The sequence below is a fragment of the Drosophila kikkawai genome, chromosome 3L (assembly GCF_030179895.1).
Source record: "Drosophila kikkawai strain 14028-0561.14 chromosome 3L, DkikHiC1v2, whole genome shotgun sequence".
NCBI classification, from domain to species: domain Eukaryota; kingdom Metazoa; phylum Arthropoda; class Insecta; order Diptera; family Drosophilidae; genus Drosophila; species Drosophila kikkawai.
This window is the reverse complement of record NC_091730.1, coordinates 18934978-18955736: the sequence shown is the minus strand read 5'-3', so window position 1 is coordinate 18955736 and position 20759 is coordinate 18934978. Positions and strand designations below refer to the sequence as shown.

At 45.3% G+C, this 20759-nt stretch overlaps 6 protein-coding genes across 14 annotated transcripts; 3 read left to right on the top strand and 3 right to left on the bottom strand.

The window, feature by feature from the left end:
• The first annotated feature begins 4 nt into the window (after positions 1-4).
• On the top strand, positions 5-1049 carry LOC108070494 (kxDL motif-containing protein CG10681). Its single transcript, XM_017160989.2, has 3 exons — positions 5-187; positions 257-433; positions 491-1049. Exons 2-3 carry the CDS (start codon positions 264-266, stop codon positions 954-956), a joined length of 636 nt encoding a protein of 211 aa, XP_017016478.1. The 5' UTR covers positions 5-187; positions 257-263; the 3' UTR covers positions 957-1049.
• Positions 967-2352, bottom strand: LOC108070493 (EARP-interacting protein homolog). Its single transcript, XM_017160987.3, has 2 exons — positions 2050-2352; positions 967-1998 (listed from the first exon to the last, which is right to left on the bottom strand). Exons 1-2 carry the CDS (start codon positions 2218-2220, stop codon positions 1000-1002), a joined length of 1170 nt encoding a protein of 389 aa, XP_017016476.1. The 5' UTR covers positions 2221-2352; the 3' UTR covers positions 967-999.
• A 101-nt stretch (positions 2353-2453) lies between these two features.
• On the top strand, positions 2454-3635 carry vih (ubiquitin conjugating enzyme vih). The gene is made up of 2 exons (XM_017160965.3): positions 2454-2809; positions 2881-3635. The coding sequence occupies exons 1-2, from the start codon at positions 2703-2705 to the stop codon at positions 3308-3310; spliced, it is 537 nt and encodes a 178-aa protein (XP_017016454.1). The 5' UTR covers positions 2454-2702; the 3' UTR covers positions 3311-3635.
• Positions 3636-3893: 258 nt separating this feature from the next.
• LOC108070478 (zinc finger protein Paris) lies at positions 3894-6732 on the bottom strand. Its single transcript, XM_017160964.3, has 2 exons — positions 6161-6732; positions 3894-4644 (listed from the first exon to the last, which is right to left on the bottom strand). The coding sequence occupies exons 1-2, from the start codon at positions 6662-6664 to the stop codon at positions 3961-3963; spliced, it is 1188 nt and encodes a 395-aa protein (XP_017016453.1). The 5' UTR covers positions 6665-6732; the 3' UTR covers positions 3894-3960.
• A 481-nt stretch (positions 6733-7213) lies between these two features.
• Positions 7214-13893, bottom strand: sti (sticky). Of its 2 annotated transcripts, none has more exons than XM_017160923.3 (7): positions 13468-13893; positions 13114-13358; positions 12691-13053; positions 11241-12611; positions 9453-10955; positions 9189-9384; positions 7214-9064 (listed from the first exon to the last, which is right to left on the bottom strand). In XM_017160923.3, exons 1-7 carry the CDS (start codon positions 13754-13756, stop codon positions 7464-7466), a joined length of 5568 nt encoding a protein of 1855 aa, XP_017016412.1. In that variant the 5' UTR covers positions 13757-13893; the 3' UTR covers positions 7214-7463. The 2 variants fall into 2 exon arrangements, with proteins under 2 accessions (XP_017016412.1, XP_017016413.1); XM_017160924.3 differs by having other exon boundaries at positions 12703-13053.
• Positions 13894-14465: 572 nt separating this feature from the next.
• On the top strand, positions 14466-20228 carry tral (trailer hitch). 8 transcript variants are annotated; one of them, XM_017160908.3, is made up of 6 exons: positions 14466-15026; positions 15720-16235; positions 16495-17021; positions 17092-17331; positions 17615-18215; positions 18289-20228. In XM_017160908.3, exons 1-6 carry the CDS (start codon positions 14906-14908, stop codon positions 18294-18296), a joined length of 2013 nt encoding a protein of 670 aa, XP_017016397.1. In that variant the 5' UTR covers positions 14466-14905; the 3' UTR covers positions 18297-20228. The 8 variants fall into 8 exon arrangements, with proteins under 8 accessions (XP_017016397.1, XP_017016399.2, XP_041631178.1 ...); XM_017160909.3 differs by having other exon boundaries at positions 14467-15026; positions 16483-17021; positions 17092-17298; XM_017160905.3 differs by having other exon boundaries at positions 14467-15026; positions 16483-17021.
• Positions 20229-20759: the final 531 nt, after the last annotated feature.

Here is a 20759-nt window from a genome sequence, read left to right as displayed (position 1 = left end):
TAATTTCTTTGGTCACACTAGTTGCCGAGGAAAATATAAACAGATTTTGCTATAACAATTGTTATAGAATAATGCTTACCTGAAACAAATATAAGCTATTACTGGCTAGAAAAACCAATAATATCAAGCACCAGAGATCTCACAAACAATCTTAAAACTTTCCTAAAAGTAAACACGACCTAAGAAAGTAAGTTAAACAATTTAAAGTCAGTCAACAATGTAAACAAACCCCTTTGTCTTAATCTCATTCAACCAGGCTTAAAATGAGCCACTTGGGCCACATTGCGGATGTCCACCAGTCGCAGGACGCCACACCGGACATGGAATCCTTCACGGGCTTCGGAAATTCAGCAGCCGAGGCCTTCATTCAAAGCCTGGCCGGAATGGTGAATCAGGGCGATGTGGAGACCATGATAAGAGCGCAAAAGCAAATGTAAGCCAGGCAGGAAGCTACCCAGATCCTCCAAATAATTCTACCGAAATTCCACAGGCTGCAGCGCTTCGAGAAAACCAACGAGATGCTGCTTAACTGCAATGCCCTTTCCCAGAGTCGCCTGAAGAGTGCCAGCGAGGACTTCAAACGACATGTCAAGTGCCTCAACGATATGAAAAAGGATCTGGACTACATATTTCGGAAGATACGGGTCATCAAGCAGAAACTGCAGCAGCAGTTCCCCGCCATCTACGCCGAGGTGCAGCCACAGCGCAGCAGCTTGGCTGAGGAGGCCGAGGATGATACGGAAGCCCAGGCCAAAAGGGTAACAGAAGCAGCAGTTCCAACTGCAGTTCCGGCAGCCAAGAAGACAACCCCTGCCACCATTGAGTACGTACAAATGGAGGAGGCCGTGGATAATGGCACTGTGGAGATCGAAAACGAGCTGATCAAGCGGGTGTGCTCGGTGGAGACGGCCAATCCCAATGACTCCTCCGACTGCACATCCGAGGATACAGGCTAAACAGTAAACATTCCTCTACTTAGTTAGCTTTACGTTTAATTGCTTAAAATATAATCTGGTACTTGTACTGCTTGGGTACCTTGGAGATTATGACGCGGCCGTCGTAGCTGAGCGAAGCAAAGATCCAGGGATCCACGTTGCTCCACTCCGCACAGTAGACAGAATCCTCGTGCTGGTCAAAGGTCTGCAGAAGTCCGTCGGGTAGCAGTTTGTGCCGCTGCTCTTCCGTTTCTGGAACACCGCCGCTGCCGCCATAATTTGTTTCATCTAGCCCGGCCTGGACTTGGGTCTCGGAGCTCACGGAGCCGGCGCAAGTGAGCAGCACCTTGCAGTCACTGGAGCTGGAGAGCAGAAGTTGGTCGTGGAATGTGTTGAAGCGCACCGACCACACCCAGTGGCAGTGATCACTGCGCTCAAAAACCGGCGCCTTGGGCATCCGGCAGTCCCAGATTCGCAGGTAGCCATCATCGCCGCCAGTTACTAGGTGGCACTGCTTGTTGGGATTGCAGTCCAGGTCGCGCACCATCTGGCCGTGGGCGTCGCTGATACTCCAGGCGCAGTGCTGCGTGTCACGCACATCATAGGCACTCAGGCTGCCGTCGTGCAGGGTGAGGAACTGGTGTCCCTGGTGATGATGTGACCACTTGCCGGTGGTGAAGTGTGACGAGTGCTTGGCACTCGCTGATCCCGAGGCTGGCACCTCGGCCACCACACGAGTGGCGGACTCTGCGCGCTGCATCACCGCCACCTTGTTGTCCACAACGCAGGCCAACGTTTGCTCCTGACTCGGATGGAATTCGATGGTTTTCACACGTTCCCCGAGGCTTTCGGTGTTTAGCACCTCCACCTGCCCCCAGGGCAGGTACTCGGATTTTAGTTGCTCCGCCTCCGAGGCGGCGTTCAGGTCCTCCGGCAATGTAAGCAGAGCTGATTGGGCAAGAACCTGGGCTCCTTTCTGGACATTGTAGACGGATGCCAGCAGGCGGGAGTTGTGGGGGCAACTGTTCAGCTTCCACACTTCACCCAAGGCGTGCTCAAATACCTAGGACATGTGGATATTTAGTAATTTTCTAGGTGTTTTCCCGATTTTTACCTTTGATTGCACGGTTCCCTGTTCCTCCTCGTACTGAATAAGGTGCACCTGGTTCGTTGGCTTCAGGGAGTTGGTGGCTATAAAGAAGCAAACATCGTTGCTCTCGCCGTACTGGGGAGTCAATGCACGGGCCTGCAGTTCCAGCCCATAAATTAGGCTGTTTTCGTCCATTTCGTCCTTCGCCAAATTAAATTTCTTGAATCGTATTTTAGTAGTGTTTGTAAGCGTCGACGGGTACCATGAACATAGATTGTACCTAAACAGTGTGGGTAAATGCTCTCAGTTTAGCTATATAGCTGAGAATTTAGCTTTTTATGGCTAAAGTGTGCCCAATCTTTGTTTTCGCGATTTTATAGTCTGGAAAGCCAACTTTAATCTGGCCACACTGACATTTGACTTTTCTCGTTTCCATTTTGTTTTCACAAAAGTGAAAAAATAGCTGTTAAAGCAACAGACGCGTATTCCGAAATTATTCAACCAAATTTCACTATACAGTCTAATATAGTCAGTGAAGAAAATCAAGCATTGCGTCCGCCCTGAGGCACGGCACGAGGCAAAATTCGCACACACAAGCTCACACCCAACAAACTGCAGAGCGTCGCATCGCATCGCCCGCATCCACCATCGAGCATCCCAGAGTCCGTAGAGCAGAAATGGCCCAGAACATAAGCCCCGAACAGAGCGGCGGAGCTGGGGCCGGGGGCACCAAGCACAGCGATGACTCGCTGCCCGTGAAAGACAACCACGCCGTGAGTAAAAGGTAAGCGTGGGGCGGGCGAAACGGTACTCGAAATGCGGACTCGCAGCTAATCCCCGTTATCACTCCCGCAGACTGCACAAGGAACTGATGAATCTGATGATGGCCAACGAGAAGGGCATCTCGGCATTCCCCGACGGCGAGAACATATTCAAGTGGGTCGGCACCATCGCCGGTCCCCTGAATACCGTTTACGCTGGGCAGACGTACCGGCTGTCGCTGGACTTCCCCAACTCGTATCCGTATGCGGCGCCCGTGGTCAAGTTCCTGACATCCTGCTTTCACCCGAACGTCGATCTGCAGGGAGCCATCTGTCTGGACATACTGAAGGATAAGTGGTCGGCGCTGTACGATGTGCGCACCATTTTGCTGTCCATACAATCGCTGCTGGGCGAGCCGAACAACGAGAGTCCACTGAATGCGCAGGCCGCGATGATGTGGAACGATCAAAAGGAGTACAAAAAATATTTAGACGTGTTCTATGAGAAACACAAGGACACCTAGGTGGCCCACCAAACGCGATCCTATGCTCATATTGCGGCGTATTTATTTACATATAGTGCAAGCAAACTCCACTCATCCGAACCGAACAGATCCGCCAATCCTTCTACTCCCCCGCCACACATTATCTCCATTCTCAACATGCATCGCTTATGCTGACTTTGGCGACCGTGCATTTTCCTATGTCATTTGTCGGATAATCTGGTTTTATTCTCATTTTTTCAAGGCAACCACAAATTAATGATATATATATGATCTATGAATGTATTGGTAATATGTAATTTTAAAAACTGTCGTGTTCTTTAAGCTTAAGCATATATAACTTTTAGTTAATTGTTTTTTATACATGATTTTTGAAGCTGGACGGGCGGTGCAAGCCCTGCCTTTTGTACTGATGATGATGATGATTTAGAAGCGACTGTGCTGCGCCCCGGCCATTATGTGAATGTTAGCTAATTTTAGAGAGTGTAGCCTCACCGAATCAATCACCAATCAATCAATGAACCATTCAGTCATGTACTAGTGTCGCCATCCATCCACTCATTCGTTCGGCATTTTTCCCCCCCAACAAATTCCAAGTAATTCGAATCATTTGTAACAGTTGAGTTAGCTTGATGTTATTGAAAAATCACTTACATAAATAAAACAAATTATTAAACTACATTTGGCTTAGTCCTTGGCTCTCTGCACGAGTGTTTGCCGAGGTCCGATCTCTCCCGGAAGATGCGCCCGCACTTTCTGCAACGAGGCAAGTCTCTGTTGCCATGTCTTCGCTGCAGGTGATCCGTCATGTTCTCCTTGGTGTGGAACCTATGGTCACAGTGCTCGCAGGCATATTTCCGCTCCTCGGGCTTGCCATGCGTCGCCTTGTGGCGGGTTAGGTGAGCCCTTCGCCCAAAGGACTTGCCGCACTCTTCGCAAATATACTGGCAATCGTCGGTGGAGGAGAACTCGGACTCATGCTGCCGTTTCACATGATATTTGAGACTCCGCGCCGCTGTGTACACTTTGCTGCAGCTGGGACAGGGATAGGTAACCCGCCCGCTGCCATTGCAATGAATCTCCCGCAGGTGTGTGTCTAGTAAGTTGGCCCTCGCATAGCTCTTGCCGCAATGGACGCAGGTATAGGGGTTCACGCCCTCGTGCTGCTGCTTCACATGGGCCTCCAGCAGGGACGATTTGTAGAAGCCGCGCTGACATATGCCGCAGTCGAGGGTGTGTCTCACTCGCCGCTTTCGCTGGCCTGTTGTCCTTTTGTATTGGGCGAAAATGCGGGGAACCTTTTCCTTGCCCAGATCCTGTTTGCTGCCTTCGTCCTCGATTATGTAAACTTCTTCCTGTTCATTAAGGGAAATATGGTTTTAATAATTAAAGAAATTAATAGAACGGTTTGGAAATGGGTTAAAAAACAGCAGAGCCAAAATATATGGAGCGACTATGATTCTAAAATCCTCTTAAAAAATGTTTCAAGTTGGAAATATATTATTTATAAAGGTAATTTCAATTTATTTAAACAAAAAACTGACAAAGCATAACTTCGAAAAACATTTTTTGAGAAATTTCATCCTTATTTTATGTATTTAAATACTTTCAAATGAGAAACTAATTTATAAATAATTTTAAAATAAAATGCAGAGTCTGGAGGTATTCAGAAACATTGATTTTTAAAAAACTTAAAAACTTATCTAAAACAATGCAAGATATCATTAATATTCTTTGACAAATTTTTAAGACATTTTGGGAATGATTATGTATTTTTATTTGAAATTAAAAAAGTTTTAAAGGAAAAGCTAATTCATATATCTTGAAAATAAAAACCAGTAGAGTAAAAAGTTATTAATAAACAATGATTTTTTTTTTATTTAAAAATTAATCTATTAGTAAATACTTATACAATAATGTGAAAATAATTGTACTATTCAAAAGATTTTTGTTAAATTAAATTCTGAACAAATTACTTGAAAGTTGTTTTTTTTTTTCAATAGTTTTAAAGGATAAACTAATTTATATATGAATAAAAATATATTTAAGATAAAATACTTCATTTCTGCATTACAGTTTAGGATTCTCGTAAGCCTTTTTTTTAATAAACTATACTTCTACCCTTGTGTTATCAACTCAATTATCTTATCACTCTTTCAAGGCAGGTAATAGAGGAAGAAAAATTCTTTAGTAGTTCAGGGCCATTGATCTGAGGCAATATATGTAGACTTCGCTATCTACATAATACTATCTGAATTAGATAAAGAAACACTTTTGGTTGCCTAGATCATAGATTTAAAGAGCTCTAGGAAAAACTTTTGTATGGAAATGAGAAATAATAATGATAATGATAATAGTAATATATCACAATATATCTGAACAGAAATGAGAGATAATAGTAAGCATTATAAATCTGAGCAAATTTATAATTATTTTTTTACTTTGCACTTATCATGGATCTAAAGAACTTTTATATATAATTTTGATTTATTTTATTTCAGCTTCTTCTATGCAAATACAAATAATTCGCCTGTCTAGATATTACTGGATATCTTTTGAAATTTATTAAAAATACACTTTTAATTTAGAAGCCATAAAAAACTATATACATACATCTATAAAGATGTATATACCTTAAAAAAAAAAATCAAATAAATAAAAGATTTGAGACGTGCCTCCTTTCCTCGATACGCTATCGCGGCAAACAAAAATAGTTGTATACAAACAAATACTCAGAAATGTTTATGTTTATGACCGCCCCGCCGCGTAGGAGGAAGCGTTGTCTTTTTCCCCTGCTGCTGCTAGGCAACAAAATCAAGCACCGATATGGTGATTAGATTAAAGTGGAGACACATGGGTGTACACACTCACAATCTCCTCAATTGATTCCATGCTTGGGGCCTCCGCTAGCTCCTCCTGATTAGTGGACTCATTGCTCTCCGAAGGAGTATCCGGTAAAGCTGGAACTGCATCCTCCTGGGCCTTGAGGCAGTACAAGTCTATGTCCTGGAGCAGCTTCTGAAAGTTGCGCGAGGACTCTTCGCACATGCGTTGAAATGCATAGAATTTTTGCACTAATTGATAGCAACACTCGCAGATGCTCTTCAGGACCACCAGTTGGGCCAGCACATCGTCCTCATCTTTTCCCGGATCGGCACCAGTGCAGCCAAAATATTTCCTCGCCAGGTCCTGTTCGCTGTCCAGGCTGTAGGCGGCATCCTGGGGACCCAGGAGCACAAGACATGCCCGGCATATCAGCGTCGTCCTCGACGCATTCTGTTCGGCCGTCGTGGAGTCTGCAACCATACTGCGCGCGCAAAGGTCCAGCTTCGTTTGAAACATCTCGCTGGAGAAGGGTGCCGCCGCCGCTTTCATGAAACAAATTGAAATCAATTATCACAATTTACGGTTACGGCGGTGCTGCTGCAGTTCCGCGTCCAGCGACCCGCTCTGTCACAGTAGTGGAGAGCGGTGAGCGGACAACAGACACCACCACGAGCCATCTCTCTGGGGGCTTTCGCGTTGCGGGACATTGAAAGCTGCTGTTGCCGAAAAGCTACCCTGGGATTACCCCCAAAAAGCTTGGCGCCCAGATATACCTTCGAATTTTGGAAAGCTATCGCTCCTGCTTGGGGTCAGCCACTTAGAATCAACTTAGAACAAATAGTTCTATAATATAAGAAATCTAATCTATGTTTGCCACGCCCCTATACGTCCCCCTGGAAATTAGGAAGATTCTAAATTTTGCAATTTTGTAGCAGTGTATTAGTGGTTCTCATACGTAACACAGGGAACCTCCAAATAGAGCTTTGCTCTTCTTCTGGTGTAACTTAGCTAAGTTAAATCCATTCTAAGATCCACCAAACGTTCTAGGTTTTCACATAAAAATAAAAAATCACTCCTTTTAAAAACCGAGACTCATTTTATTTGTGTTTTTTACAGCACAAAGGTTATAAAAAATATTTATATATGTCTTTTAAGTAAAAGTTAAAAACTAAATGGAAAAGTGGTTACAATAAGTTCAATTTTGTAATTAAATTCAATTAAAATGGTTAAGAAGTGGTCCATAGATTTCTGAGATTTTCTTTAAGGTTTAAGAATAATTTATATTAAGTATTAAAAAATATTTACTACTGAGACACTGTAGTACCTTTTACATTTCATATTCCCTTTTCTATACACTATCACCTGTCATCGTGGAGCCGCTGGTCACTGTTGTGGCCATCGATGAAATGGTCTCCAGGGAAATGTTCAGCTTCTTCTTGAACGCCTGGATCGTGTCCAAGTGATAGATCTTCTGTGTGCCATTACAGGGCCTCTTGTCAATCGAGAGCGTATACAGATTGACATCTCCGCTGTTCGCCAGCAGAGTGGACATGTAGTGGGGCAAGTAGACACGCTGCAGTTCCGGCGACTCGGATGTCTCCGAGCTATTGTCTTCTCCGTTGGCCAACTCCTTGCTAAAGGATCGATGCAAACGGATAATCTGGACACTCTGGTAGTGGGAAACGAACAAGAAGGGCTCGCGGTAGACAAACCCAGTGGGGGCATACATCCAGTTCAAGTCGTACGGCCTGGAACGGCAACCAAACTCATCCACAAAGACGCCGCTCTCCGCAAAGCAAAGCAGGTATTCCTGCCGAGAAATTCGTACGGCCGTCAATGGCTGCCATTTGGCAGTGTTTTGCATGGACTTTTCGGCCAGATCTACAAACTCCTCGGCCGCATAGTTGACCAAATCGATCTCGTAGAACTTGTCCGAGGTGACAATGGCCGAGTGGCGCGTAAAGAATATCGAAGTGACGGGAGTGGCAGTGTCCAAGGCTCGAACGGGCTTAAACATGTGCACTTTAAGATCGTATTTCAAGATGACAATTCTGGTGGATGTAGCAGCAATGGCCACCGAATCCAAGGCGTTCTCCGCCTCGTCCGAAATCAGCACCAGTTTCCACTTTTCCGAGGATGTGCGATTCGCGAAGGGCAGCTCGATGGCCGAGGTCTCCAAAACGGGCTTGTGACAGGCACTAGAGCTGTGGCAACGCGACTCCAACTGCCGGAAGTCGCACTGATACAGCTTCTCGCCAACTGTATCCACCATAATAGCCTTGGCCAGGCGCAGGCAGATGGACATGCAGCTCACGGACTCAATGCCCTTGATGTGGAGCAGTCGCTGCGAGTCCAAGTGATATGCATACAAGCCCGTATTGCAGCCCAACAGAAGGATCTGCTGCTCGGCCACCTCAAAGGCGCAGTTTACCTCGATATCCTTTCTGGCTGCCTGATCAGCATCCTCGGGACCATCACAGCTATAGACCAGGGTTCCTATATAGTCGCTGTTCTCCTCGCTATCCAGATTAATGCAAGACCCGGAAGGAATACTACCCAGATCCTCATCGGCTGGCGGGGCCGTTGGCTGCTTGGTTCCACAATTTCCCTGGACATTGGCCCGGCATTTGCGGTGCGTCACATCCTTGCACTCCTTACACTTCCAGAAGGGTGAACCCGCCACGATGGCTTGGCCACAGACCACACAGTCCGCGGCACCTTCTTTGGACTCCTGCAGAGCCAATTCGAAACGATGATGCGCCTGCTCCACACTGCTTGTTGTCTTTTCGGTGGTCTTCAGTTCCACGTGGCTTGCAGTACGTTTCAGGGACTCCACCTGCTTCTGAGGGGAGCGCGGCAGGACAGCAATGCTTACGGGTCGCTGCTTTGGGGCATCCGAGTCACCATTAACTGCCGATGTCTTGCGAGGAGAGCGCAGGGTTGCTGTTCCTGAAAAATGGGTAAAGAGCTCGTAACTTTTACAGTATATTCTATAAATAAACTCTTTTTTAAACAAAAAACTAAATTTTTTCCCATAAAAGTTGGTTAAACTTGCCATTTCGCCTGCACTCACCATTCAACTGCGCTATTTGCTCCTTCAACATGCTCGACAGCTTTTGTTCGCGCTTCAGTTCCTCCTTTAGCGCTCGGTAGAGTATAGAAGACTCCACATCGTTGGGCGAGACATTCTCCTTGTTGGTGTGGCTGGAACCAAAGAGCTTGTCGGCCAGGGTTTTCTTCTTTTTTGCTGACAGATCCTCCACCTTGAGCTGAAGGATTAAAAGCCATGTAAATTACGGAAATATAAACTAAAGTTATCTTTCCAAAATATATTTACCTGCAAGTAATCTATCAACTTCTTGTGCTGGGCCAAGGTGGCATTGGATTTGATGTCCCTCTGCACATAGAACTGCTCCTTTTCGGCCAGGGTGTCCTGCAGGGAATCGATCTCTGCATGCAAGTCTGCCTGAGCGGATTCCAGATCTCTGACAGCTGCCTGCAGGTTGCTCACCTCCTCCTTCTTGTGGAAAAGTTCGCTTAGAATGCGAGCATTCTCCTCCTTTAGGTTGAGCATTTCTCGCACAGAGTCAGCGGTCTGGACTTGGTAATTGGCATTCTCACCATCCAAGAGATCTGCGCGCTCTTGGGTGGCAAACAGAGCGTTTGTCTGCTCCACCAACTGATCCTGCTGGGAAACCAACTTCTTTTGCTGATCCTTGAGGTGGAGTCTGGTTTCCTCGAGCTCGGACGCCAGGACTTGGGCCCGCTGTTCGGCCAGACGCTTCTCGGACTCAATGGCAGCCATTTGCTTTCGCAGCTCGGTAAGTTGATCGTTTCGCTCCCTCAGCTTCTCATAGACAGCATCCAACTGGGACTTTTGGGACTTGTTTCGATCCTGCTCGGATTTCAGCATCGTTTCCACCTCCGTTAGTTGGTTATCGGTGATGCTGCAGGCGTATTTCAGCCTCTGGAAGTTCTCCGTAAGCTGTTTGAGCTCCTTTTTCAGCGACAGGCTGGAATCGGCGGCTGCCCGGCACCTCTCTCGCTCCTCCTGAAGCTCCCTTAGAGTGTTCTTGTTCTCCAAAGTCAGTCCATCGAAGCGCGCCTGGACCTGCTTCAGTTTCTGACGCACCTCAGTCTCCTGCTGCTGCAACTTGTGCACATTGGCCAAGTGCTCTATTATCTCCGACTTGCACTTCATGCGCTCCTGTTCGGCCTTCTCCCACTGACGATGCTCCTTTAGCACATCCCTCTTGGCGGCAGCCAGCTCCTGCTTCAGCTCCTCGATCCGAGCCTCGCGCTGGCGCGTTTCCTCCTGCGACGACTTCAGCATCCGCTGGGATTCCTCGTTGGCATTTTGGGCCTTCTTAATGCGATCCTCAGTTAGCTCCATGCGACGGGCCAGTAGCTTCTTCTCTGAGAGCGCCTCCTCCAGCTGCTTCTCCACCTTCCAGAGCGACAGATTAGCTGTCCGCGCCGCCTGACGCTCCACAATCATCTGCTCCTGCACGGCGGCCAGCTTATCCTCCAGCTTCTCGTTCTGGCGCTCGAGCATATCGCCAACAGTCTCGGTTCCAGGCTTACGGGCGGAGTGCGACTTGGTAGGCGATAGACTCTGCTCGTTGAAACGTTCCAGCATCTGCTCTAGCTTGGTGACCAGCGCCTGCAATTGATCGGCACGTCCCTTCTGGTGATTTTCGCTCTCCTTGGCTGCCTCCAAGTCAGCGCGCAGTTGGTCTTCCACCACGTTTAGTTCGGTCAGAGAGCCAGGTGCTGTTTCGTATGGCGAAGCTTGGGAAGCCAGCGAGGACTCGGCTAGTTGGCAGCGACACTCAATGAGCTACGTTTGGTTAAATATAGGAATTTATAGGGATTTATAAAATGGATTTTAGGGGTTGTATATTTTTATTCGTTTTTTTTATAAGTTTGAAAGACTTAATTCATTGAAACTCTTTTTTTTTCAATAAATATTTAAGGATATTAAGTGATTTGAAGGACTATTAAGCAAATATAAATATTTTAATAACAATATCACATTGATAAACTAGAAAAATGCATGACATACTACCTTAATTATTGTTTTTTTTTACGCACTAATGTTTTATACCCTTATTATAACACCTACCTGAAGTTCCCGCTCAAGTCGCTGACATTCGGCCTTCACCTCTTGCATATCGTTTTCCTTTAACTTGAGCTTCGTTTCCAGCTTAACCTTCTCCGAATTCAATGCATTATTGGAGGCAATCTCCTGGTTGAGACGACGCAGTATTTGTTCGATATTTCGCTCTGTGGCATCCTTTGCTTCTTGGGTAGACTTGCTAGAGCTGATCGACTCGTCCCTCTCGGTTCTTATCTCCTTCATCTCCATGGTGAGGCGACGATGTGTGTCCTGTGAGTCGCGCACCTTTTTCCGCAGTTCCGAAAGCTTTTGCTCATACGATTCGGCCATCTGGCGCCTCTGCTCCTCGCTGTTGGCCTCGGATTTTAGATGCTGATCCTTGAGCTGCTGTACCATGTCCTTGTAGTTCTCCAACTTTAGGGTTATATGCCGGCACTCATCGTTCTTGGCTATAAACTCCAGCTCCCGGGCATCCATCTTCTGCAGCGTGGCGGCTAGTTCTTGTTTCTTGTCGGCCAACTGCTTTTCGTATCTCTGCTCCGAGGCAATCTTGGCCTCTTCGTACTTCTGGCGATTTAGCCGTAGGAGATCTGTGATGGTGGCCTCCTTTTTCGACCACATTTCCTCGTCTATTTTCGCCGAGCTCTGAAGCGTCTTGATCTGGGTCTTGCAGTTTGCCAACTCCATGGTTTTCTCCTTGATAATATGCTGCAGCTTCTTGATTTCCATTTTAGCATCGTTGACGACCTGTGACTTATTGTCCGTCTTCTTGAGGGATTGCTGTGCCCGCATGAGATCCTGCTTCAGCATGGAAATCTCATTCTCCCTGGCCTTGAGTTTCTGCAAAAGCTCCTTTAGCTTCTCCTGCAACTTTTCATCATTTCCAGCTGTGAGTGACGTCTTCTCCATGTGCACAAAGCTGTAGCCAATGAATGGCAAGTCCTTGCCACTAAAATCATTCGATTTCATGTTGGTTGACAGCGACCTTTTGGCCACTCCCCCCTGCTCCCGACGTGACTTGTGTCGCGTTCCATCCTCAAAGTTCGAAGTGTCGTCGTCCGACTTGATCGTTGGAATAATCGGCGGAACCTGTGAGCGTATGGAGCCCCACTGAATGTCGTCGAAGAAGGGATGCTTTTTAATGCGTTCGTAGGACAGACGCTTCGAGGGATTCGTGACCAGGGACTCAATCAGGTTCCTGTAGTTGTGCGATACCTTCAAGTCGCTGGGAAAGTTGATCAGCTCCTTCAGATGACTCTCCTCGCAGTGGGAGAGGATTTTTGAGTAGGTCTCGTGCACGTTATCCTCGTGGAAGGGCGTGGTTTCGCAGATTAGCTCATAACCGATGATGCCCATGGACCAGTAATCGCAGCTCACCTAAGAACGGATTGTATATGGCTTTAGTTATAGGAGTTGGGAACACCTTGGCATCTTTTCAGCAGCTCTGCGATCGTACAGTTCTACTCACATCGTGCATCGACTTGGACAGTTTGTAGGTCGAAATGGTTTGCAGCAGCTCGGGAGCAATATAATCGGGTGTTCCAACGGGCGACAGGCTCAGCACATGTCCGTCCCGATCCAGGGCAGCAGCATTGCCGAAATCTGCCAGTTTAATGTGCCCAAAACGATCGATCAGTATATTCTCTGGCTTGATATCCCGATGCACATAGCCCATCTCGTGGAGTGTGTGCAGCGCAACAGTGAGTTCGGCCAGGTAAAAGCGAGCCAAGTCCTCGTCGAAAGGGCCATGACGTGACATCAAACTGAGCAGATCCCCGCCAGGCATATACTCCATCACCAAGTACAGGTTATCGTTGTCCTAAGCGTAAATTCTTAATTAATTAACGACGCTAAAGGATAAAGGCTGAGTGAAATTCACCTGAAAAGCATACTGCAGATTAATTAGCCACTCGGAATGGCGAATAGACATGATGTCCCGCTCCTCCTTGACCTGAGACGTGGTGACCACCGACTTTTTGATCTTTTTCATGGCGTAAATATCATTGGTTTGCCGCTCCACAACCAGATGAACGTTTCCAAAGTAGCCCTGACCAATAAGCCCCTTGATTAGGAAGTCATCTGCATTCACTCGCAGTTTGCGGGTCTCCTCCACGATGGGACGAACTGTTGGAGGAATGGAATCAAAATAAATGCTAATACTGGATTCGTGAGAGGACTACTTTCTATTTTAATATAAATTTTTCAAAGGCTTAAAAATTTATAAGTGACTCACATTTGTTGACAAACTCAGCGATGTTGCGATCCCGCTTCTTCAGCGCGTCCTTGTCGCATTCGTTGTACAGCAGACAAAAGGCATCCAGAAGCCCTTCCCGGCACACGGCCTCTGCCACAGCGGCACTGGTGGTGCTCACAGGAACTACGCTTCTCCTGACGGATGAAACGGAGGACGATGATCCGCTGGCATTTCCCGCGGGTTTCGCACAGACGCCGACTCCTTTGCCCAGAATCAGGTTGTTCAGCCGCGCCGTGCGGACGCTTATCGGATCCAGTTGAGGTGGCATGTTGGTTTTGCTATATTTTACACACTTTAACACAATTAATTGAGCGAAAAAGCCATAAAATGCCAGCGCATTTTCAGTTGGTGATTTGCTTTGAAAAGGAGAGAAAAGAAGCGCCGAGTGAAGCTAGAGATGACAAAACATCGATAGTAGCTCGGTGGCGCTACCGATTGATTTTAGACTATCGCAACAAAAGTAACGAGGGCTGGATAAAAAAAAGATAATTATAAAAAATTATAAATTCTACAAATTTAATTCGTGTTGTAAGTAGAAGATGCCCAATAAACCAGTGATTGCAAAAAGTCGTATATATTCCACTTAGCCAATAAAAATATTATTATTTAAAAAATTATATATTAAAATTCTTTTTATTAATTAAAAAAAAAAATCGAATTAAAAATATTATTAGCAAATATTCATCTAAAATGTAATAATTATGAATATCATGGATTTGACGGTGAATTCGGGACCAACCGTCGAGGAACTGCAAGATTCATGTTGTTCCTTCTTGTATTTGGATTATTATTGGGGAATTTGGGAAATTCGAAAGCCAGATTATGCACTAAATCACAATAAATCACTTGAATCAATTAAATTGAAAAAGGAAATTATACTAATTGCGAAACTTAAAAGCTGAAACCAGCTATAAAATGACCAACGCGGCAGCTCCAGCCTAGAGCCTGCTAAACCATCGATACCATCGCGGCACTCGCTAAAAATCGTTCATTTTCGACGGGTAGGTTTTCGCAGACGGACGAAGAAAAGATTTGTGCGTCGAAAATTGCAAATTTTCACATTTAAGGCCGTGTGTGCTGCACCACAGACATTGGAAAAGAGTTTGGCACACCTGTGCAAAAACGAAGGAGAATATAGCGAGCTTGGCCAATAGGCGATTGGCCGCAAAATCGCCCTGAAACCTGAAAGTAATTGCGTGTGAGAACCGAGAAAAAACCGAAAAGAAAAGCGAACAGAAGAGAAGAGAAGTAGTGGAGAGGCTGAAACCATCGAGAAATCGTTGTCGTCGCGCTCGCTACAATTGTTTGCTTTTGCCAGAAATTTGTGAACAATTGGTACGCCGCGCGCTGTTGGCAAACACCTAATAATAATAGTTTGCATTTCGGAGTGAGTGAGGTACAGTGAAACATAACCAAGATGAGCGGGGGATTGCCGGAGTTGGGCTCAAAAATCAGCCTTATTTCCAAGGCGGACATCAGGTATGAGGGCCGCCTGTACACCGTGGATCCGCAGGAGTGCACCATCGCTCTGTCGAGTGGTAAGTCCCCCGAATTTCTCCCACGTAATTGCTTTTCCGCCCCCTCAACTCTATATATATGGGATATAGGTGCCGTAATCTGCGCCAAAAATCGCTGTAAAAAACGGTTCATCGAAAAAGAAAATGGAAGAATACGAAATCTTCCAATTTCTCTTGCGTTCGTTCTCTTGTCCACATTTTTTTTTTTTTATTCGTACCTCTTGTTAGTTTTTACAGTAATTTGAGAGTGCAGTGCCGCCCGCTGTCTCGCTCTCTCTTTATCCTCCTGTCTCTCGCGCTCTCACTTATGCTTTTTGTTTGTCATGTTGGCTTTGGCCCTGTTTTTGTCTCGCTCGCTATTGTTGTTGTTGTACAGTGTTGCTTTTGCATTTTACATGGCACACATACACACACCCACACCATTATTGCAAGTTGTTTGGAACGGAACGTCTACTTGCAAAAACAATTTCGATTTGGCGCCAGATAACGGGACGTGCGGCTACCGTTACGGGTGTCAGTGCCCTGTGGGGATGGATGCAAAGTAGAACTCACGAATACCGGCAAAACATGCGTTTCTCTTTCCGTCTCTCATCCATTCCCGGCCGCGTTGAGGTTAAATAGGAAACGCGGCGGTCTAACCTTAAATTGAATATGTATTTATGCAAAATGGACTTTTGCACGGAACTAACCATGTTCTCCCGCTTATCTATCTAGTGCGCTCCTTCGGTACGGAGGATCGGGATACCCAGTTCCAGATAGCGCCGCAGTCTCAGATCTATGACTACATACTCTTCCGGGGATCGGACATCAAGGACATTCGCGTCGTCAACAACCATACGTTGCCGCACCACAATGACCCGGCGATCATGCAGGCGCAGCTCCAGAATGGCCCGCCCCAGGTTATGCCGCAACACTTTCCAATGCCCAGCGGAATGAACGCGCCTCCCCAGCAGCAGCAGCAACAGCAGCAAGTGCCGCCGCAGCAGCCCCCGCATGGCGCCCCGTCTATGCCGGGCGTCGGTGGTGGTAGTGGTGGCTCCGGAGCTCCTGGCGGCCCTGGATACGGCAATGGAAATCCGTTTGGAAACCTCGGTGGCCCCAATCTGGCCAACATGGTTGGCAACTCTGGCGGCGGATCGCTAGCACCAGGCTCGGGAGCCCCGGGTAGTGGACCCTTCATGCACATTGGCGGCAACCAGCAGCAGCAGAAGCCCCAGCAGAAGCAGCCAAGTGAGTTTTGTTTCTTTTATCTTATTTATTTTTTATATTATTTAATAAGGAATCTAATCTTAATTTTCCTAACTTAAGGTCTTTCTTATCTTGTTCTTGCAAACATATTTTTATACTAAGTAATAATTTCCAAATTTTTATTTTAAAAGCTATAATTTCGTAAAAATGTATCATACCTTTAAATAATACTTACCTGTGATTGCACGCATTATTTTTTCTTCTCGTTGCGTCCTCTATATGTGTATAGTTTCCGTTCTAGACATGCTGGCCGGAGCCTCGCGTTCCACGACGCCCATCAGCCTGATTGTCAGTCCGACGGCCGAGCTGACCCAGCAGCAGCAGCTGCACCAGCAACAGAACGCTGCTCAGGGTGGTGGCAACGGGCGCGATGCAGGTCATAAGCGCCAGAACCACCAGCAGCATCATCAGCAGGCGCAGCAGCAACGCGGCGGGTCCAACAGCAACAATATGCAGCAGCAACAGCGAGGTGGCGGTAGTGGAAACGACTTCTACAACCAGCACCAACAGCAGCGGGATCGTCGCGATTCCGGCCGTCAGATGGATAATAACTACAACAACAACTATAACAACAATCAGCGCAATCGCGGAGGCGGTAATGGAATGCAACAGCAGCAGCAGCAACAGCGAGGTGGAAACGGCGGCGGAGGAGGAAATGGTGGCAATGGAGCCTGGAACATGCACCGCGGCGGCAATGGCCAAAATACGAACAACATGATGATGCGTAATCGCGGAATGGGATCCCGGGGTCCAATGCGTCCCAATCAGGTAAATATTTCCCACGAAACAAACATCGCTATCAGATTGTTTTACTTTAATAAATTGTATTATGTTGCAGAACTATCGTCCTCAGTCGGCCAATCAAAACAAGCCGCGCAACAAGATTAAGTTTGAGGGCGACTTTGATTTCGAGCAAGCCAACAACAAGTTTGAAGAACTCCGCTCCCAGCTGGCGAAGCTCAAGGTGGCCGATGATGCCACCACCAACAAGTCGGTCACCAGCAACTCGACGGCAACAACCACAACAACTGCAACCAATGAGCAGGTGGGTGAAGAAAAGCTTGAGGGCGCCCCAACAGTAAGTAAAGCACACATATTTCTTATCCTTTCCAAATACTGATTGTTTTTAGTTGTACAAATGTATATTGTTAATATTAATATTGTAGCTTGACTCATTTAGTGGTATCATAATGCTAGTCTCGGATAAAATATTATATTAATAGCTTAAAACTAATTAAAGTCAAAAAGGCACAAGAGAGTAATTCATTTCCTTGATAAATGTATTCCTTTTGCTATCACATTATATCTAAGATAAAGTCTTCCATGTTAATCCTACAATTTGGATCTCATTTCGATTTCAGTTGAATGGCGAGACCGACAAGAAGGATGACTCTGGCAATGAGACTGGCGCTGGCGAGCATGAGCCCGAGGAGGATGATGTCCATGTGTGCTATGACAAGACCAAATCGTTCTTTGACAACATCTCGTGCGAGGCTGCCCAGGATCGCAGCAAGAACAAGAAGAACGATTGGCGCCAGGAGCGCAAGTTGAACACGGAGACCTTTGGAGTGTCCTCCACCCGACGTGGCAGCTATCGCGGGCGCAACCATTACTACAACAATGGCAACATGGGAGCGGGCAACGGCGGCATGAACTCCGGCTATGGCGGAGCGCAAGGCTACAATCGGAACAACTACAACCGCATGGGAGGCGGCGGCAACTATCGCAACAGGAGCAACAATCGCAACAATGGCGGAGGCGGCGGCGGCAACGGTCGTGGAGGCAACGGCCAGCCAAACATTACCAATGGCAATGCTGCCAACACGGCTGCAGCATTGAAGGCGGCCAACAATGCTGCCGGTTCTGGGTCCAACGCCACGGACTCCACCTCTAATGCAACAACCGCGACGTCAAAGTCGACGTCCCTCTTGCCAGAGCAGACGCAACAGGTGGCGGCAGTCTGTGAGTAACAACTATTAGCTCGTTTTTTCGTGGGCGCGAATGTTTGCCTAGAATCCCTTGTTTACAATTGCAGCTCAATAGTGCCGCCCAGCCAGTGGAGAACCACTTTAAATACCAACCAACAATTGATGGAAACGAATCGAGGAGGATAAGCCGAAAGTAAATAATATCCTATTCATCATCGCAAAGCTAGTTATTCGATGCAAACCCAATCAACCGACCGACCGATCGACGACACACAGGCTCTTATATTATCAGGAATTTCGAGTTATGGATCTAACGGCATATAAAAATATATTTGTATAATTAAACTTAGTTTTAGCAATTCTCACGACGTCCTGCGCGCGCGCTCACCACCGCTCGCCATGTGTTGTTTTGGTGGCGATTAACGCTCGCCTTTGTGCGATTAGCGACTTGTGAACCGGCCATCTGTTAGGTTTTTGTGTAAATGGCTGGTTCCAACAGCCTTTCGCTGAGCAGAACAACAGCACAGTTATGATAACGATAACGAAAGAAGATAACAGCACGCCTGCAACATGCATTACATTATATATTTAGTAATAGATGTGAAAAAAACATACAGTAAGCATAAGATTATGAAAAGTTACAAAAAAAAAAAGGCAGAACACGAAGAAATCGCGGAGGAGAGTCGATAAAAATAATGAAATTACTGGAGCAAAAACTAAATCCATGGAATTCCCAAACAAAACTTTAATAAAGCCGCAGTTCACATGTTTTTATTTGAATGAAACCAGAAATAGACAGAAACTCATTCACATAATTCTACATTTCATGTGGGCGTCGTGAAACATCGACCAGATTCATCCGATACGTTTTACACTAGCATTTAACAACAATATATATTATTTAAGAAATTTTAAATATGAAATTATAATAAAATCAGCAGCAGCAAAGTGCGCTTGTTGGAATATTGCACAATTGTAAAAAGTCAATCCCCAGCCCAGCTGAAGAGTGAATAGAACAGAACAGAAGGGAATAGATGAGAAGAGTTTCCAAGATAATAACCAGTAGCATGCTTATCATTATTATTTTAAAATTAACCAGAAAAATATCCATTTGAAATAGCTAAGTAAACTTACATTTTTGATCTCGGTTGGGCTTACACACACACATTATTTTCAAATCGCCTGCAATGGAATTTATACTTATCGCGATGTTCACGAAGTAAAGATTGAGATTGGAGTCGCAGCGGCCTTGAAACCAAGTAAATGATGTATGAAGTGTGAGCAGGCATACTTATATGTTTCCAGTCGCAAGTCCTTGAGCCTGATTTTAGATATTCTGTTTGTTATCCTTTATATTTGTATTAAAAATCAGCACAAAACCGGGCATAGCAAACGTAAGCACTCAGAATCAGTTGCAGGAGGAGCCGAGGAGCAGCTACCCACACACATTTCAATATAATGTAATCATAAATTATGTATGTAATTGTATGTAATATGTATATCTCTCCACATATATATGCTCACCCCTGATTAGCTCTACATATGTATGTATATGTATATATAAATACGCAATTATCGGGTTAAAAAAAACGAAATTAAATCATGGATTAAACAAGGCAAAATTGTAAAGACTACCACGTATTGAAATTAAAACCCAACTTAATAACCATGTAATAAAATATAATTGAAATTCAACAAGAAGCAGCAACTACGGTTAACATTTTCATTGTAACATTTTGGCCATGCAGTCGCGATATCCGTATGGGACATGTGCGTACACTGTATGATGCATGAAAAAGCCTTTGTATAATGACCTAGCAATTCGATTTAACTCCCCCCGACCCCTAATATTAAATAAAACTATAATTTTATATAACAACTCGACATTATTGAACAACAAACGTGTTTACTAAAACCAAACGAAAGCAAAGAGAGATCCTTTAACTTTAAACGCATGCAAAACCAACAATGAATGTAGGAAATCAAAAGTGAAATAAAGAGTTAAGAATACAAAAATGTAGAGGTTACAAAAAAAAAAAAAAATCAACTAACCAAATTGGAGTTTTTTGGTTGGGCGGGAAATATTGTAAATCTGTTATAGATTTTATGGAATTAGCACAGCCACATTGCACTCTTTTTTAACAAAATATGTTAAAAACAAGTAAAAATTTGAGCTGTATGTATATCAGCATAAAAAGTCGATACGAAAAAGAAAGCTAAATTCGGGGAGCCGAAGCAAGTACCAATGAAGTCCTCAATTGGATCGGGGGGCATAATTTAAAACCGATTAAAACTAAGTCAAAAAGAACTTGTTTCAATTCGGATAATTTTCTGTGTTGGGATTTATACCTTATAAAATAAAAAAGAAGCTACTTTTTTCTCGAACATGGAAATATCGATTTTTATACTTACCAAGAATGTATATGAGTTATAGGGTCCTTTACTGCGTTGCAAGCTTCTAACTAAAATTAGCACATTCTGCAAAGGAACAATTAAAATCTGATACTATTTCCCATTTTCTAAGTTAAATTATATAGTTATATATATATAATTATATGGAAAATGGGAAATAGTATTA